The sequence below is a fragment of the Piliocolobus tephrosceles genome, chromosome 16, assembly GCF_002776525.5.
Source record: "Piliocolobus tephrosceles isolate RC106 chromosome 16, ASM277652v3, whole genome shotgun sequence".
Lineage (NCBI taxonomy): Eukaryota > Metazoa > Chordata > Mammalia > Primates > Cercopithecidae > Piliocolobus > Piliocolobus tephrosceles.
Window position 1 is genome coordinate 36744287 of NC_045449.1, and position 19890 is coordinate 36764176.

Consider the following 19890-nt stretch of genomic DNA (forward strand, 5'->3'; position numbering starts at 1 on the left):
GAAAGCCAAAGCCGATTAGGATAAACCAATGACTAAGCATAAGTCTTCCAAACTAATTACACAGTTCACCATGTGAAGTATAATTGGAAGCCTCCAAATGCGGGCTGCTTTGCTTTCACAGGAGTTCTAGAAAGTGAGAATTACCTAGCGAGCTCGGCACTGAGCTGCTCTATCATTGCCGGGAACAGCTGAAAGGTGCGGAACCGCTCCATCCGGGACGAAGCCGAGAATTCATTAAGTTTAAAGGCCTCTTTTTGATCTCCGAAATCCTATAAGTGAGAATTTAAGCAACCGGTACTTGAAGGAGGGGCCTGAAGGGGAGAAGGAGGAAGCCCGTGTATGTGGAGTGTCTTTGATCCAGTGCGTTTTAATTACCAGGCTGGGCTCTTCCGGATGGCTCTGCCGGGAGAAAAGTGCAGAACAGGCCGCCTCGTCGTCAGGGTCTGCACGGGCATATCTGGAGCATCATTTACCTGCCATTTTTTGGAATGGCCTATATACATCATTCCTGTGTGTATGAAATCAGGAACACAGATAACGTCCACTAAGAAACCCAGGGCAGTAAAACAAATTACTGTACATCACCGTTTTTGACAAATGAACAAAATCTGCTCTTTCTGAGAAAGAGGCTGCTTGGTGGTAAAGTGGGAGGTGGGGCTTATAAACAGGAAAAAGGGATGAGGGGTAGGTTGTACACAAACAAGTGACTATCCAGGCTTTCCTCAGCGTGGGCTGTGTGATCCTGGAGAACTTCCTCACCTTTCTCAACATCAGCCTCATCACCTACATAATAGATTTGCCAACCATCTCACTTGACATCCTTGAGAAGCACATTGTAAAATGCATTAGAAAGCTTAGCACCAGTAACTCCAATTCAGAAACAGCACACAGTAAAAGGATCTTCATAGTAAAACCTGGACCTCAAAAATTCCGAGTTTCATTAATTACATCTAGCCGGTGAAATACGGAGATGGAAATACTATAACAGTTTTTCTGGCTCTTACTCATAGGATGAAGTTCCAGTTTATAAATAGTGGCTTTTTCCAAATAAAGAATCCCTTCACAGTCCCTGCGTCATGAAGTCCCAAAATAAACTCTAACATGGTTTAGACTGCTGATTATATACCATGCTTATTACTACTGACAATGTATTATTTTGGTTATAGCTTATAGATACCTTAGATTATAATCTATCCATCCTATTAATGTTTGAATACTTTACTACATTACTGACTTTTCAAGCTTAAAACTAATGTTAGGAATCACTCAATCCAGGGGTCGGCAAACTATGGTCCACAGACCAAATCTGGTTCATTGCCTGTTTTTGTAAATAAAGTTTTATTGGCACACAGCTACATGCATCTGTTTACCTGCTGGCGATGGCTGCTTTCATCCTGCAAGAGCAGAAGTGAGTAGCTGCAACAAGGACTACACAGATTGCAAAGCTGCAAATATTTACTATCTGGCCCTTTTTATGTTTTCCAACCCCTTTCTTGAGAAGAGAAACTGAGGCCAGCAAAGGAACAACCTGTCAAGCTGTCCCGGGGAAGTCAGTCCACTGTCAGGCCCAGCATGAAGCCCTGGAGTATCTGCTGCCTTACCCTTCTCCAAGGTCAGACAACACCGGAACATCTACCTGGGGGTGGGAGTGGCCATCCTCACCCCTGGGTAGCTCATGGTGACGTGTGGATTCTGCCAACGTGTTAGCTGTTAACCTCAGTTGGCAGAGTCCTTACGCCAGTGGCCACGCCTCAGTTGGCAGAGTCCTTACGCCAGTGGCCATGCTTCGTGACCTCATCTTAAATATAAACAAGTAACGATGTCTCTAACCTAGGGGAAGAGGGGGTGAATTTTCTGGGAGGAAGGTGGAAGAAAAACACAAAAGAGTTTACAAGCCTCCAATTTAAGTTATTTAAAGCTCCCGGTGTGTCATTCTGTACCCACTCCACTTACAGTAATGACATATTTAAACTCCCTTAGCTCAGCCCCTTGATAACAGTCTTACCCATCTTGATTGCCACCTGAAATAAACAGTTGAAGCAGCTGCCACCTCGGGCACGGTGGGATGGGGAGAGGAGAGAGGAATGATGGCAAGGACACCTAAAAAGAGAGTGGTACACCTTGCATGGAGGCTGTGAAAGGAAAGTTCTAGACTTGGAGGAAAAGGAAGTAGGGTGCAAATTCTGGCTCTTACACTGTCTTACCTGGGTGACCTCTGCGGACACTCAGCCTCCCTGGCCCTGACTGTCTACCTTCACCAAATGGACTGGATGATACCAATATCTGTTGCACAGGTAAAAAGAGGTGATGAATGTCCAGGTCCCCAGCACTCCGGGGCACACGGAAGGGCACAATATCTTCCTGTCCTTTGCCTCCTGCTCACCCTCAGTCCATCTTGGGGACTGATCAGCAGTGGGAACAGGGCGGAGAGTTCAGATGCTGTTATCAGACAAGCCTGGAGGGGGAGTCCACACCCAGCTCTACCTCCTGGAGGGCTGTGACCCTGAGTCCAAGAGACAATCCCACCAAGACCCCACTTAACAGTCTGCAACCTGGGGAATACCACTACCAGCCCCCCAGAGAAAAATTAAATGAGATAATGTGAATTAATGGCCTGGCCTAGTATCCCACACTTTGCACTCACTATAAATAATAAAATTACATCTCATTAAATTGCAGTCAGTTAAAGATAGTCCAAAACAATTTCACACAGTTAGAAATGTGTGTCCACAGGGGTGTGCACATGTGTGTGAATATACTTCATGCAAGTGTGTCTGTGTGTGTGTGCACATTCATTCTGTTTCCTGCAATGAGAATATAAAGTACTGAAGGGGAGAGGCAGTCTGTCAATGTACTTGTTACCTCCTTTCACAACCACTGGATTTACTCACTGTACTGCTCCCAAGGCCCAGCAGCACAGTCTCCCCGACTTTGATCATTCTGGATTCAAATAAGTTACGCCAGAATCCTGAGAGGTGGTGAGTCCTGCCCAAGGGGACACATACAGTAACACCAGCCACCAGCCAAATGAGAAATAAGCTATTCTGAAGACAGACACAAATAATGCACAGAGCCTATGCATGAAAAAAAAAGCTACTAAAATATGAGCATTGAAGAGCATTATGACTTTGACACATTCAAAAGCCTCCTTAGTCTTTTAATAAAACACTTGATAAGTCTGCACATCCCGCCAGAGTCCACAAACATTACTGCAAAATTAACTGGGCAGCTTCAGACCCAGCCAGTGCCATGCCAGGGAAGATGGTTTGTGCCTGCTTCTCAGACAAAAGGACAACTGTTCTAAGGGCAGCAATGGTGGCCACTGTGGGCATGGCCAAAGCTTGCAGTGTATCTTACTGCAGGCATACTGGGTCACAATGACAAGTGTTAATGAAAAACAACAGAGAGAGAAGCAGAAATAGAGAAAGGAAGAAAGAGAGAGAGAGAAAGAAACCAAGGCTTGGGGACGTGCAGAGATGTGCTACGTGTTGGCAAGTAGAAGCCTGTTTGGAATACTCTAAAAGCCCATCTGGGCAGCACCAACTTTCCTGACACAAATAGGCCCACGAGATTCCAAGGCAGGTTATGGCTCGAAAAAGAAATCCCACTTCAAGTTTGCAAACACTACCCCTGGACTTGTTTTAAAAGCAGAAAGATACCAAACAGGGCTCATCCTCCAGAGCTTTCCATTATGCAAGCCGGACCTGTCTCGTTTAATTATTTCCAATCCCTCTCCCTAGGCAGGGTGGGGCTGGGGGATGGACAAATCCCCCTGACTGCTTTAAATCAGTCTGGGAGAGAGAAGTGCTGTAACGTACACAGTCATCAGCACACTTGGCTGTTCTTTAGACCCAGCCCGAATGAATCCATCCCCAGTGGACAATACCAGAAAGGGCCATGGGGGAGGCCTTTTCAAAACCAACCTGGAAGGACAGCTCAGAGCCACTCAGAATGCAAGGCTGGGCTGGAGGAGGCTGGCTTTCTCTTTGTTGCACGGTCTCCTATCCAGGCAGAAATTAATACCAGAGACAAGAACATCTCCATTTTGAGGCTGAATAAAGGTCATGGCCCTCATCCCAGACAGTAGTTCACAAAGGTCACACCTGGGGACAGGGTCATAGCTGCCCATCACCCTGGGCAAACCAACAGCACAGAACCTTCAGCCTGGCCAGTGGGCGGCTGTGCCTTTGTACCCATGGCAAACACGACAGCCATCGTGGGAGGAACAAGTGACGGAGCTTAGCATGGGCACTGTGTCTTCTCAGGACGCCTCAGCAGCTCTCTCCCACATCAGCCCTTCGGCAGGGAAGACCCAGACCTGTGCAGGAGGGGACTATTCCAGACCCGGGCTCCCACGCAATGTCTGCAATTACTCAATGATGCAGGACGCAGCCTCCTTGAACCTGCCGTTTCCACAGGAGCCAGAGGAGGGTGGTATACACAAAAGCCAACAAGGGTCAGCCCCACTAAGGCAACGGGGCCATCTAAGGAATGTGTCATCCTCAGCAAGAACCCACTCTCAAGGCACCATCTCCCTTCACCCACTAGAAAGAGGCCAAATTAAACACATCACCCATGGTGACCTGTCCTATGTGTCTGACTCTCTCTATCATACACACACCTTCTCACACTCCGTTTCCTGGCTGCTGGGGTGCTCTTGGGTTGGTCCCAGTCTGTTCCAGAAGCAGCACCCAGGGGATAATTTTACTGCTGTCTCCACAGACATTCAAGTCAGAGAATGCTGACAGGTACCGGCCTCGCATCTTTTCCGAGTCTCCTTGGGCATTTGACAGGGGAGGGTTCAGCTGCAAAGGGCCCCAGGGAGTCTCAGCTCTCAATGCATTTTCCAAACAGGCACAGAAGGGAGAAGCCCAGCACCAACCTGCAGGCCTCTAGCAGCTTCTGTGGGAGCTCCTGCCCTGCAAGTCACAGCCCCACATCCCTCCCCAGCCACCGTCACCACCAGCTCCCGGCCCAGGCCCCACGTGGCAGCAAACGCCAGCAAAACTGCTCTAAAAGGCCACTCTGTCTGCTCCTGCCAGCACGTGGGATATCACACCAAATGCAAGCCACACTCTTCCATCTCAGCTTCTGCTGAATTTCACTTAAATCATGATGGCCAGGTTCAAGGACAAGGTTCTTGAGGACACAGCTGTAGCAGGGGCGGGGGCCACGGCAGCCTCTTCTTAGGACTGACGAGACTACTTCTGGCATGTGCCATCCAACCCCATCCAGCGCTTACCTTGCCAAACTGCTCGAAATATTGCTTTACATCTTCCACTACTGTGTTCGCAGATAACCCGCCTACAAATATTTTCTTTGTTCTTGTGACCATCTGCAAGAAATGACAAGAGAAAGGCATGGGTGAACCAGGTTATCTAAAGCAGTGCTCAAGAGGCTGCTGAAAGAAACCGCTTTCCACATTTCTCTAGGAAGGCAATTTTAGATATACTCAAGCTGCACGACACGGGCGTTTAGATGTCTAAGGATGCTAGAGACAGTCACTCTGCATATCTCAGGCATTCAGATGGCAACCTAAAAGTCTGAGTTTCATACAGACACAGAGACTTCAGAACCTCATTGGCCACAACACACAACTTCATTCTGATGGACTAGCAAAAACAGAAAAATCACATGTCAAGCTATTTTAAAGCTAAGAGATGTGAATAAAACAGACCTAAATGCATAAAAACTGCTGCCCAGAAACTATCCACAACACCTGCCAACAAGAAATGCACATGATTCAAAACTATGCGCAGACTGTCTACGCTGAGCTGTTTGAGTTAGGTGCTGGTATACGTCTGCAAGCAACACAGACGCTGACCTCGCAACCTGAGGACCATCCTGCAAGCTCTGTCCAGGATTCCTCCTCTTGATTTCCTGTGATTCACCTTGATTCACCCTGCACCCAGTCAAGCCCAGCTAACCCCCAGATCCCTACACCTTTGTTCCTGCAGGTCCTTCTCCTTGGGGGTGCCTCTCCACTCCTAAACCTAACTACAGCAAATTGTAACCTTCCTCCAGGATCCAGCACATTTCTGCAAAACTCAAAATAGTTATTTATCATTCCAGCCAGGAGCTAGTCCACCCTTTTCTGAAATCCCCTAACAGTGCCTCTATATCCCTGTCTTAGCACTCACTGCTCTCCACCTTGTATGAAGTTACTTCCTCCTCCAGACAATCAGCTCTTGACTCCTCTACAAATCCTCCACCAGGCCAGGCACAGCATCAGGCACATAGAAGCCAACACTGAGTGTTTTGTGGATGCACGTGTGAAAAAAATGTGGCCACATTTCCAAATCCCACCAGCTTCAAAGCCAAAGGTGTAGGAAGCTCAATGACATTAACTGCTCAGAGTGGGAACCAAAATCTTACATATAGGAGCCAAAAATCAAGAAAATAAATTTCTTTCTAAAGATTGAGTTTAGGCTATGTGTCATTTTGGTTTTACTGTCACAATAAAAAAAATAAAAGGAGAATGACATTAACTGTTCAGAGTGGGAAGACAAAATCTTACACGTAGGAGCCGAAATCAAGAAAATAAATTTCTTGATTTCGTTCAAAATCAAGAAAATAAAACTCAGTTCTAAACTGAGTTTAGACTATGTGCCATTTTAGTTTTATGGTCACCATACAAAATTGTAGAATTTGATGGGTGAGGGTCTGACCAGTTTGTTGGCATATAATCAACACACAATGTCATCTGTGTCTACTGCAACTCGACGTGCTGTAGGATGCTGAAGCACAGGAGCCATGGCTGCCTGGATCAGTCATCACGGAGGCTCCTGGCACATTTGCTGAGTGAATGAGTGAACCAACCCACCTCAACAGGAGCCTGAGGTGAGTGACACCAGGGGGCACAGTGGTTACTGGCAGACTGTGCTGTAGGGTACTGGAAATTCAGCTTCTGGGTCTAACTCTGGGTGTGACCCTGGCCAGGACTCGCTTCCTCCTAGGTATGAGTTTTCTGCAGCATGAGATGCTGGGCCAGGGCTCCAAGGTCCCGCCTAATGCCCAATTCCAGTGAATCCATGAGTATCATAGCCATGATGCAGAGAGGCTGGCAGACTTCAGGGAGCTCTTGCTTTAGCTTAGTAGCTCCCACAGAAGACACAGGCCACCACAGCCTGCTGGTTGACTCCAAACTTAAATATCCTTGTCATAGACCTTCCATAGAGGACGTTGTTCTAACAACTCAGTATACCACCTACTCCCTACTCCCTCCTACCTATTAGAACGAAGCCGTGGCTTGCTCATGTGTTTAAAGCTGGGATTGACTGTTTTTTCACCTCTTTTCAGATGAATGGGGGATTAGATGAGATAGTGCATGTGAAAAACTCTATGAAGATCCTACAACTGTGTACAGCACTGAGCTCCAAGTACTTCTCATGACCTAGTAGGCCTCTTATGCTCACTCATTATTGTCCATCTCTCTTCTCACCCATTCCTTAAGTCTCCCTGGTAAATCAAGGTCACTTGAATGGCAAAATTCCATCAAGCCCTTTGCAGATTTAAATCTCTCCCTACACTCATGAATCACCAAATTTTACTAAGCTAACTTTCCTAATGTATTCATTCAACAGATACATTAAGTGCAAGGTGCTGGAGCTTACATTCTAATAGAATGTGGAATGTAATCCACTATAAAACGAAGATATAATGATTAGCCTACCATACAAGGTTCCTGTTAGGAGTAAATTAAGTAACATACGCCCAAGTGTCTAGCAGGGCACTGTGTAGTCGCTAAATAAATGGCCACTGTAACTGAATCCAAAGTCAGTTACTAGATTCATCTGTCAAGCTCAGAACTAAACACGCAGCGAAAAAACGCATTACACAAAAAATGTGCCTTTGAAAGGGCATCTCTTACTGCCCTATTGTCTTCCACTATAATTTCAAAAACACTTTCCTGCATCTCTACATGCTTTTAGATGGGCAAAGATTCCCAATAGTTTAATTGTAGATTTTTCATTCCTTTTTTTCCCTTACCCCAGCCAAGTAATTAAATATCTGTAAAGAAACACTAATGTGATCTACCAACATGTACTAGTAGAGTTCTCAACTTGAAGAAACTCTAGAGAGCCATACTATAACCTGAACCTCACGGTCTCATTTACACACTGTTGAGAGTCGGGCGGGTATACAGCAGTCCTGTCTATATTCCAAACATTCATGTGGACCCAGAGAATTCAACAAACAACATGTCTTCATTCCAAATAACAGAAGTCAACAGATTGTTCATTCCCCAGTAACTGGTGAAACGAAAATATCTCTTCATACACCCTCCACCGTTGCCTTATAGCCATAAACCTGCCTAGGCAGAGCCCTAAATACGGAGGCAGCCATCCAGCTATAAATCTACACAGTCCCCAAAGAGCCTTTAAAATACTTTTTTTAAAAAAAGAAGGATGATAAATTCCAGGTCCCAGACAATGCACCAAAACGTCCAAGTTACTAAAACATCCTCCTCCTCAGCAAACACTGAAAGAAACTGTTTTAATCAAAACCTTCCAAACGTGAAAAGGCCAGTGGAAACATGGGCAACCCTTGGTTAGCTGCTCACCAGTGTCTCGGCTTTAGGAGAAGGCAGCACAGCTGCAGGGGCGACAGGGCTGTGCGCAGTGACCTCTCCCGCCAGGGGCGTGCTGGGGGAAATGGAAGTGATTTACTTTGAGGATCCTGCCAGCATGACTGCCAAATGGACTGTGGCCTGCTCCACAATTTGCATTCTGGTGAGGGACATGGGAGGCAGAGGACCCTAGACTCACACATTCTTCTCTCGGTCTCCTTGCCATCTCCATGGCTACTGAGGAGGGCAGGAAGGGGCTGGGGCTGGGATGTTGTGTCCTGACTCTCAGTGGGGCTAAATGGAGGTCCCCGAATTTCCATCAATACTATGCAAGGTTTCTATGGACACGTGAGGGTGCATGTACATGCACATGCATGGATGTGTGTTTGGATCAACTCCAGTCCCACTCCTTGAGTCTTGGCCTCTATTTGCCTAAGGAACCATTCAGTATCCCTGTAGCTTTAACCCTGGATACAGTGAGCTGGACAAGGTTCCTACGACCCCGGGCTCTATATTCCTTTTGGGTTATTAAAAAAAAAAAAAAATTCTCTTTACTCACTGAAGACAGAGCCATCTGTTTTCCTCCTATGATCAGCCCTTCAGGTAGCTGTTTCCTAGCCTGCAGCCTTAACACCAGTAGAGTACCCATACGGGGTACAAGGAAGCAGCCACTACATCCCAAAATGCTCAGATGGCCCCACGCAGCTCCACAGTGAACCGAGATGGAGAGCCACCCATCTGTTTCAGGGAGCTCAGTCCAAAATCCATTAGGAAACTGATCTTAAATTTCCTTTGCTTAGAGTTTCTAGTGGAGAGGTTGCAGATAACATTTGGGTATGTGAGTGCTTCCCACCATTAGAGACACCAGATACCTACCCGACAGCCTTGCACCATGTGGGGACAGCCCCCTCTCCCAGCAGGCACCCCTCCTTTTATGGTTTAAGGTGTCACTCTGGGAAGCAGGAGGTGTGCACGTGTGCGTGTGCGCGCTCTTGCCCGTGTGCACAAAGGGCAGTGGGGAGTGTTCAGGCTCTCACAAATCATTGCTGGAAAGTTCTGCATCTAGACCTGTAATTTAACTAAACACCGCTGCTCTCCACATACCCCTTGGCTCCATAAAGAAAACCCCAGCACCCATTCCAGTTCGGAAAATTGCTGTTTACACGTAAGAACTGGCCAAAGCCAGTACTAACCAGAGCTACAAAGAGCACTCCACCTCCCTGCCTCTAAACAGAGAGCTGGCTTTTTATGTTTAAAAAATTCCCTTTTAAAAAATGTGTTTCCATCAGAAATGGTCACTAGGAACGGGGCCACTGCTTGTATTTTTATAAAATAGGATAAAGCAAATGGGGTGTGTGTGTGTGTGTGCTGTGTGTGCTGTGTGTGTTTTGTGTGTGTGTTGAAGGCAGAGTGGGGTAAGGGGAGGTTAGAAAAGAGGAACTACTTTTAAAAATGAGATTAAAGGGAAAACTTCATTCCAACAGCACTGGCCTAAAGATATTCGTTATCACACAAGGAAAACAAAAACAAAACAAACACCAAAAAAACACAAATATTTCTTAATCCGAACAAATACATGAAAAGGCAGGAAATGGCTCTGGAGAGCCTTAAATGAGTATGAGAGAGGCCCACAGAAATTAAATCAGCTCTGGCTATTATCATGTTCCTTAAAAGAGTTCAAATTCCCCATGATGAAAAAATGTAAGCCATCTTCACTCCCCAAGAACACAAGCTTGTCTGCAGATGATGCCTCATCTGTGGGAACCCCAAGGTGGAGAAAGCCCAGGAAAGGTGTTAAAATGCTAGCAGTGGGTAGGATGCTGTAAACCTTCTAGTTCATCCTCCCCACTGTGCAGATGGAAAAGTCAAGTCCCAGTGAGATGACTCGTGTGCTAGTTAAGGCAAGGCAGCTAGTTAGGAGGACAGCTTTCCCAGGCTCAGACAAGCACCCTGTCTGTTACCCCATCCTGTCCAGGGACACTGAAGAACGAAAGTGCTCACAACATTCAGAACCCAGGATGAAATCCTATGTATCTGCCAATATGGCAGTCTTCTCCTGTCAGTCTGCATTTGAGAATTAAGTCCAATCTTTGCATGGCAGACCCTCAGGCAGGGCTGCCTGAGATCACAGAACTCCTAAACTCCAAGGCTCCATTCCCCGAGGTGTTTCATTTAAGGGACATGCCCTCTAAAATCCCTGCTTCTCCCCATATTTTTCCCATCCTCCCTCACCCTCACAACTGCCAATACTACCATTCTTGCCACCACCAACTCCATCGCCATCATCCTCGGGGTCACCCTCCTGCCACCTTCATCACTACCATAACTACTATCACCATCACATCTGAATCCAGTGGCAAATTGACTTAGCTTGCAAAATCAGAACCCAGGTCAGGTATTGGGGCATCTTCTCCAAGTGTTTCAAGTATCACATGTGGAAAAGAGACTGGGGTGGATCAAATAGAGTCCCTCCAAAATTCATGTCCATCCAGAATTTCAGAAAGTGACCTTATGTGGAAACAGGGTCTTTACAGATGTAATTAGTTCAGAATCTTGAGACGAAGTCATCCTGGACATAGGGTAAGCCCTAAATCCAATAACGGGTGTCCTTCCAAGAAGAGGACAAACAGACACAGAAAGAAGGTGGCCATGTGCAGATGAAGGCAGAGCCCTGAGTGATGGGTCTGCAAACCAAGAATTGCTGGCCACCAGTGGAAGCCAGGAGAGAGGTATGGGACAGTTTTTCCCACAGAGCCCCCACAGGGAACCAGTCCTGCTGACACCTTGATTTCAGACTTCTGGACTCCTGAACTATAATAGACTATATTTCTATTTCTTCTTCTTCTTTTTTTTTTTTTTTTTTTTTTTTCTTTCTGAGGCGGACTCTTCCCCTGTCGCCCAGGCCCAGGCTGGAGTGCGGTGGCGCGAGCTCGGCTCACTGCAAGCTCCGCCTCCCGGGTTCACGCCATTCTCTTGCCTCAGCCTCCCAAGCAGCTGGGACTACAGGCGCCCACCACCTCGCCCACCTGATTTTTTGTATTTTTAGCAGAGACGGGGTTTCAGCATGTTAGCCAGGATGGTCTTGATCTCCTGACCTCGTGATCCTCCCGCCTCGACCTCCCAAAGTGCTGGGATTACAGGCATAAGCCACTGCGCCTGGCCTACTTCTAGTTCTTAAACCAATCAGCATGTGGTAATTTGTTACAGCTGTCCCACAAAACTAATACAGAGATCTATTTGGGATAAGCCCAAGGACACCAGTGCCTTGACCTCACCTTTTTTTGGTGACAGCAGAGCCAGAGTCCGCATGCAAACTCTATCAATTAAGGAGGAGGAGGGCATCACACCCACCCAAGCAAGGCAGGTCACCGGCAGAGGCCACGGGGAGTACATCTCTGCCTTAAATGGTCAAATGACACCTATCTTGAGGTGAGGAATGGGAAAGACAAAGCCACCTGTAAGGAGAAGCAACCCAAAAGTGACACGAGGATTAAAGTTCCTCTGATAAAACACATGATGAAAGTAAGGCCAGGGTTTATACAAGGGCAGGCTCCTGCCTAACAAAATCTGAGCTATTGAGATATACTTTTCCCCTATGGAAAAGCCCTTTTCCTGGTGTCTGCTTCCATGCCTAGAATTCTCTGCCCTCACTATAGATCATCTGTGGGCCAGGCCTGAGCTATGCCTTTCCCATGAGGTGCCTGACTTAGTCATGTCAATCTTACGACAGGTCCCAGCCACTCTTCCACAGATAAGGAAACCAAGGCTCAGAAATGTTAAGCATCCAAAATCAAACAGGACTATGGAGTGACAAATGGAGAATCCAAATCTTGCCCTTCCTATCTACTGCTCTAACGCCTTCATTTGCTACTGTGTCATCTTCTTTCTTTCCATAAGAAAAACACAATTGGAAAAAGGGGAGGATTGAGGGCACTATGAGGAGCTGGTATATCTTCACCTTTTCTAATTTTGCAGCAAAGATGCAAAAATGACAAGCCAGATCTTCCTGATGAAAATTTAAAATGGTGCAGCTACTTTGAGAACAGTCTGGCAGCTCCACAAATGATTAAACATAGCATCACCAGGCTGGGCATGGTGGCTCCCAGCTGTAATCCCAGCACTTTGGGAGGCCAAGGCAGGTGGATCACCTGAGGTCAGGAGTTTGAGAACAGCCTGGCCAACATGGCAAAACCCCATCTCTACAAAAACTACAAACGTTAGCTGGGCATGGTGGCGCATGTCTGTAATCCCAGCTACTCAGGAGGCTGAGGCAGCAGAATCACTTGAACCCGGGAGGCGGAGGTTACAGCGAGCCAAGATTGCACCATTGCACTCCAGCCTGGGTGAAAAGAGTGAAACTACATCTCAAAAATAAAAAATAAATAAATAAATGAATATAGCATTACCATATGATCCAGCAATTCTGCTCCTTAGTATATGCCCAAGATAAATTAAAACCTATGTTCACCCAAAAACTTTTATACAAGTGTTCATGGCAGCAATAGCCAAAAAATGGAACAACCCAAATATCCATCAACAGACAAATGGATAAACAAAAAGTGGTACATTCATAAATAGAATATTATTCAACTGTAAAAGGGAATGAGGTACTGACACATGCTGCAGCACGGATGAACCTCAAAAGCGTTATGCCAAGTGAAAGCAGCAAGACACAGAACACCACATATCACAGGCTGGGTATCCCTTATCTGAAACGGTTGGAACCAGAAGTGTTTCAGATTTCAAGTGTTTGTGGGTTTTGGAATATTTGCATTATACTCAATAGTTCAGCATCTCTAATTCAAAAATCCAAAATCTGAAATGTTCCAATGAGCATTTCCCGTGAGCACCATGACAGCACTCAAAACGTTTCAGATTTTTAAGCATTCTGGATTTTGGATTTTCAGATTAGGGATCTTCAACCTGTATTTTATTCCATCCTTACAAAAGTCCATAATAGGGAAATCTGTAGAGACAGGTAAATTAGTGGTTGCACAGAGCTGGGGGAGAGGAAGGGAGTGTTGGCTAAAGGGTATGTGGTTTCTTTTTGAGGAAATAAAAACACTCTAAAATTGACTGTGGTGATGGGTGCACATATCTGTAAATATACTAAAATCCATTGAATTGCACCATTTTAAATGAATGAATTTTATAGTATTTGAATTATATCTAAATAAAGCTGTCAAAAAAATGACAGGCCAGAGAGATCCCTAAGCCAAGAGTCTGATTGCAAAAATGACTTAAAATAAACCCATGTGTCCAAGAAAGTGTGCCTCCCACCATTCCCACCGCTTCATCCCTCATCTAATTCCACAGGCCTCAGGTCACCCACAGTTGACCACTGGAAAAAGGTATAACAATATTTTACGTTGCTGATTGCTAAAGTTAATTTAACTTCAGAGGAAACTAATTACAAATATAACCCCAAATGTTTCTCCAAGCTCTCCCTCCCTGTATGTAGCTATTAGCCAGAGAGCACCAGGGTTCAAGCACAATTTGGCATTCCCTCTAAATAGCCTTAAAATTGGAAGGAAAAAAATAGTCCTTGTCTATATGGAGCTGGAATACAATTTCTACACAATTATACAACATAGGGCACGACGTTACCTCTGATTAGAACAACAGAAACTCACCTACAGGAGAATGTGATCGTGTAATGAAATGATCAGGATGCTTCAGCTGGGAGCTGAGGTTCCCCACCCTCATCTCAGAGCTCTCTACCTGGTTCCCTCCCAGGCTAATTTAAAAAATACTACTTCCTCTTGCCCTAGGGAAAAAGCCACAGCCACAGGGGTGACCTGTCCACAGATTAGTATCACAGAGTAATATCCTAAACAGTAGCACTGAGCCCTATTGGGGACTGGGGGAGGTAACAGACAAAGGTAGAGAGATGAGGGCTGCCTTGGAAAGCACAGGAAATTAAGGATCATGATCCCTGCATCAACCGCTGCGGAGAGAGGTGGCTGGCAAGCCGTCATTCGGATCCCAGGCATCCAGGCTGCTCTGCGTCCGCAGGCGGTTTCTCCATCATTCCATCCCTCTGGGAACCCGTGCCCCCCAGTGCTCACCACAGGGCGATTCAGACTCACTATAGGGAAGACCCCAAAGACTTTCTCAAGTGTTTGAATGATTACCAATACACTGATGCAATTAAAACCCATAATCTTTTACAACAGTGGTATTAAGCAAAATTAAGTAAGAAACCTTCACTGTTGTTGAATCTGCGAGGAAGTCGTGCATTTCTGCATAACAAAAGAGGCCCCTCTAAAGCCCCAGCATGGGAAAGGCAGTCCAAGCAGATTCTTAATAAACCTCAGAAAGAGGTGGGAAAGAAAGAGCCAGACGGGATGGCGGGGCTGGTATGAACTCAGTCTTTTCCATCTGTGCCTGTCACTCCAGCAGCGGGAGCCCGAGTCGCCCACCCAGGGTGGAATTCTTCTGAAGATGCATAGATGACTCACGGTGAGGGGCAGGGCCCTAGAAACGATGGCATGATGGTCTCAGGGCCCCATGACTAAAGCACGGGCCCAAGGTCATTCTGCCTACAGAAATGATACAAATACAACAATAATAGGAAGTTTGCATTTTCAAGCACATCTATGTATACTGAGATATGCTAAATAACTGACCCTGGTTTCTCAGATGAGGTTGGGTCAAGTCTCTTAACAGTTCTGAGCCTCACTTTCTCCGTTCTATAGAACAGGCCTAGGACCCTGGCTGAAATAATACAAGCTGAAACAACAAATGTGAAATTGTAACCCTGAGAACACCATCCACACAAAGGTTCTGTCTCCTCCAGCGCAAACCTTTCTCCCAGCTTCTCCTCCTGGCTGGAATCTCCTCAGCGCCTATTTCCAGGCTGAGAAACGCCTGAGGCTCTTCACACCAGCTGTGCTCAGGGTAAAAGAAGCCATACCAAGTCCAGGCTGCAGGATTTAGGAACACACAACCTTGGTGATAAGCTCAGAGCTCCCAAATTGCTCTTTTCCCAAAACATTTCTGTTTATCTCAATAGCAACCAGGGAAAATGGTTTCTACACAAAAGTTGAGCATCTCAAAGTTCCCTGTAAACAGAAGTAAACAGCCACCCGCTGATCTATCATCTTGGGGAACCTCTGAGTCCTTCACCATGACATTTGGGAAATATCACAGACAGGCTGAGAAACCATGTTAGTAGGAAGGGCCAAGACTACAGACCCTCCGATACACAACAACTTAAGGAAAACCAAGCTTCAGAGGGAAGCCAGACCAAGAGAGGATTTCCAGAGCCCATCCCTCCAGTAAACTGAGAGTCACCTGCCAGTACAAGGCCTGTTCTCATCAGCAACTATCTGACCTGCTCTTCTTAGGAGAGAATGCATAAAAACTTTGCTGCTAGGCAGGTTCTAAAGCCAAGTTAACCCCATCCCCCAAACCCTCCAGTTGATTTCATGAAAAGAACAAATGGCAGCCTCAACCCTTAGCCTTGATTATCTTCATTACCATATTTCAGATGTACATGGCAATCAGTTTCTGATGAGCAAGTTTTACCTAATCCACACACTGACACTCCTGTAGTGCAGAGGTTTTCAATTCTGGCTGCGCATTCGCATGGCCTTGGTGCAGGGGTGGGAGTTGTTAAAACTTACTGACACCTGGGCCCCACCCTCAGGGATCTCATTGGTTCAAGGCGAGGCCTGGGCATCAGTATTTTTAAACACGCCGCAGAACATTCTAATATGCAGCCAGAGCTCTGTAAGAAGCTGCTTCTGCCATCTAACGGGAAAAATGGCAAGGATGGAGGCCTCAACAAAAGCCAACTTTTTTGAGACAGGGTCTCGCTCTGTCGCCCAGGCCAGAGGCCAGTGGCATGATTATAGCTCACTGCAGCCTTAACTCCTGAGCTCCAGTAATCCTCCCATCTCAGCCTCCTGAGTAGAAGAGACTATAAGCACACACCACCACATCTGGCTTTTTTTTTTTCATAAAGATAGAGTCTGGCTATGTTACCCAGGCTGATCCCCAGCTCCTGGCTTCAAGTGATCCTCCTGCCTCAGCCTCCCAAAGGGCTGGGATTACAGGATTGAACTACCATGCTTCATTAAAACCCTCCCTGAGCACGAGGGGTGAAGAGCCACAGAAGAGGAGAAGGAGCCTGGGATTTGAACGAGAAACTGCTGGGCTTGAGTCCTAGCTGGGCAATTTTGGGCAAACTATGCGTCAAGTGGGGGCAATACCTATATGTCACAGAGCTGCTGTAAGCATCAAATTATTTTACTGCACCTGGCACATAGTAGGTGTTGAAGAAAGGTTTGCCGAGTCCTGAGCAAGACCAAGACGGTAAGAAAAGAAATGGCAGCAGAGTGTCTCCAGTAGCAAGCCATGTTCATTAATCCACTCTCATCAAACCTGTTGTGAGGACCCACTATGTGCCAAGCACTGCATGAGACCTCATCTCTGCTCCAAAGATGCTTACATTCAAGTAAGAGCCCGTGTTATTTCCAGCACGGTAGAGCTGTAAGAACACAGGGCTGGGCATGACCTGCAGCTTAAAGGTTAGCAAGGGAGAGCCAGGAAGAAAGGGGAGAAGGGCCTATGGAGCCTGTCTGGCAGAAGGACTGTTAGTGGTCCCAAAAGACTGCAGCACAGGACATTGTGGGATGCAAAGAGGATAGGCCAGGCCCAATGGGAAGGCTGAATCTCTATGGGGTTTAAACAAGAGAGTGACTTTTCAATCCAGCTATTGAAAAGAAGAGCGGGGGACTGGGCACGGTGGTTCACGCCTGTAATCCCAGCACTTTGGGAGGCTGAGGTGGGTGGATCATAAGGTCAGGAGTTTGAGACCAGCCTGGCCAATATGGCGAAACCCTGTCTCTACTAAAAATACAAAAATCAGCCAGGTGTGGTAGCGCACGCCTATGGTCCCAGCTACTTGGGAGGCTGAGGCAGAAGAATTGCTTGAATCTGGGAGGCGGAGGTTGCAGTGAGCTGAGATCGCGCCACTGCACTCCAGCCTAGGTGACAGAGTGAGACTCCGTATCAAAAAAAAAAAAAAAAAAAGAAGAAGAGCAGGGGCCAGGCACGGTAGCTCACACCTGTAATCTCAACACTCTGGGAGGCCGAGGCAGGTGGATCACTTGAGATCAGGAGTTTGAGACCAGCCTGGCCAACACGGCGAAACCCCATCTCTACTAAAAATACAAAAATTAGCCAGGCATGGTGGTGCACATCTGTAATCCCAGCTACTCGGGAGGCTAAGGCATGAGAATCGCTTGAACCCAGGAGGCAGAGGTTGCAGTGAGCCAAGTTGGTGCCATTGCACTCCAGCCTGGGTGACAAAGCAAGACATCTCCAAAAAAGAAAAAAGAAGAGCAGGGCCACTGGGTGAGGAGCCTGGGTGATCTTAACACTTAGATGTTGACAAGGAAGTGGAGAAAAAGGCATGAACCAGGAGCAAGACACCTGGACAGCAGTCCTAAGCAACCCACATGCAGGCTGGGATTAGCTCCCCCACCAGCAGGTCCCTTCTTGCCCAGCTATTCTACTGTTCCAGAAACACCCCAGGAGCAGGAGAGCAAGTGGGGGCAGGTGGGGAAGCGATAAGCACATTGCACCCTGGGCACAGTGGTCTTTGGAAACACACTCAGCCATCTGTTAAGTCATAAATTATACCTATCAAGAAAAAAAGTCAAATTCCCCCCAGCACAGATACGCTGATCTGGCCCCTTCCATCCTCCACAAGTAACTTCCTTTGAGGGAAAAGGGGGAAACCCAAAGAAGGGCTTGTAGTAAAAGAGAGAGGCCAAAATCATCGTGAGCAAGTCTCTCTGCCTTTTATTGAATATCTCACCCTCTAAAGATGGAAGATGATTTTTCTAAACCCAAGACGGCCATAGAGGCTGAAAAGAGCAGCATATTTGAAGATTTTGGAATGGGAAAGCCAGGTTCCAATCCCAGTGCCCTGAGCAGGCTGAAAGAGTGGAAAGAGGACAAACTCAGGCAATCTGATCCTGTCATGCATTTCACTAAGTGATCACTACAAGTGACTAAGCTTCTCTAAACTTGTTTCTTCTTCTACAAAATGGGAGTAAAAGAGAAAACACATGAAACATGCTTATTTGGAATGGACTGGAATGACAGGCACACCATTAAGTCCCTCTTCCCCCTCCCCACCACCTTCCCTTCCCCACTAGTGACTTCACCTCTGTCTGTTCATCTGTGAATGGGGATCAAACCTTCCCTGCCTGCTTTACAAGCTAAACAACAGAAGGAAAAGCACTTGGAAAAGTCATGACACACACTCTGTAAATTAAATACTAATTATTATGAATTCTACTACCCTTGATTTCTCAGATACCACCCTGAATCGATCTATCTCCAGCCCATCAACTTCCATTTTGCTCCAGCAAAAATGATATGCTATCTCAACACAAGGCAGTGTCTCTATCTGCCTTAACCTAGGTAGCTCCTGTAAAGAGTAACAGACTGTTGCACATTAGGAAGATCACTCTCTATGAGATAAAGCTGGCCATGCCTCGGAGGTAATATTTCTCTGCTGCACCAATATCCTAATCCATCCGTGCTCTCCACATGCCAGGAACATATTTCTATAAATCCTCACATAAAAGAAAACTTATTTTCCAGAGGGATAAACAGAAGAGAAAAGGAAACAACAGTCGCAGCAAAAAATATCACCAATCAAACAGAACTCAGTCCGCCAGGAACTTTACTAAATGTGTAGTGTTACAGATGTTTCATAGCCGTGATGTCTGTTCTATTTAAAACGCTTGCACTAGGCCAACCAAACAATGAAAAAGAAAAAAGAAAAAGATACATTCCCCAATGCGCCCAACCCAGCTAACTGGTCTGGGCTGGCTGTTTATTGAGGCAAAGAGGCAACTGGGGACCTGTAGCTGTCGGCCAGAACATGGAGGGCTCATTTTGTAGTCCACCCTGGAGAGCTGTCAAATCAGACACATGGCCCAGCAAATGCCATGTGGCTCTCTCTGAAGGGCACTTCTGCCTGGAAGCCCAGGGTCTTCTAAGCGGAAATTGCCCTGCACCTGGCAAGCACTTAACAAAATCTGGTTCCCTTCCCTCTAGGAAGAAAAATCTGTACCGTTAAACTTCATTTGTCCAACAACACTTAATCATTCCCTCCACAAACATTTGTTGAGTGTCTGCTACATACAAGGTCCTGGGCTAGGGACTCATAGTCAAATCAGCTGCTATCAGGATGCCCCTCAGAAAGTGTGCTTCATAAGGGAGGGCTGTGGTCAATGCACCCTCCAGCATGGAAGCTTCAGAAGGGAGGGCCGTGGTCAATGTCCCCTCCAGAACGG

At 46.5% G+C, this 19890-nt stretch overlaps 1 protein-coding gene across 4 annotated transcripts in view; it reads right to left on the bottom strand.

The window, feature by feature from the left end:
* Positions 1–19890, bottom strand: part of MSI2 (musashi RNA binding protein 2) — a 436670-nt gene that overhangs the window by 285588 nt on the left and 131192 nt on the right. For all 4 annotated transcript variants that reach the window (XM_023204578.2, XM_023204577.3, XM_023204579.2 and 1 more), the window contains exon 6: positions 5243–5335. In XM_023204578.2, coding sequence (XP_023060346.1) covers positions 5243–5335 — 93 coding nt within the window. The remainder of the gene's footprint in view (positions 1–5242; positions 5336–19890) is intronic.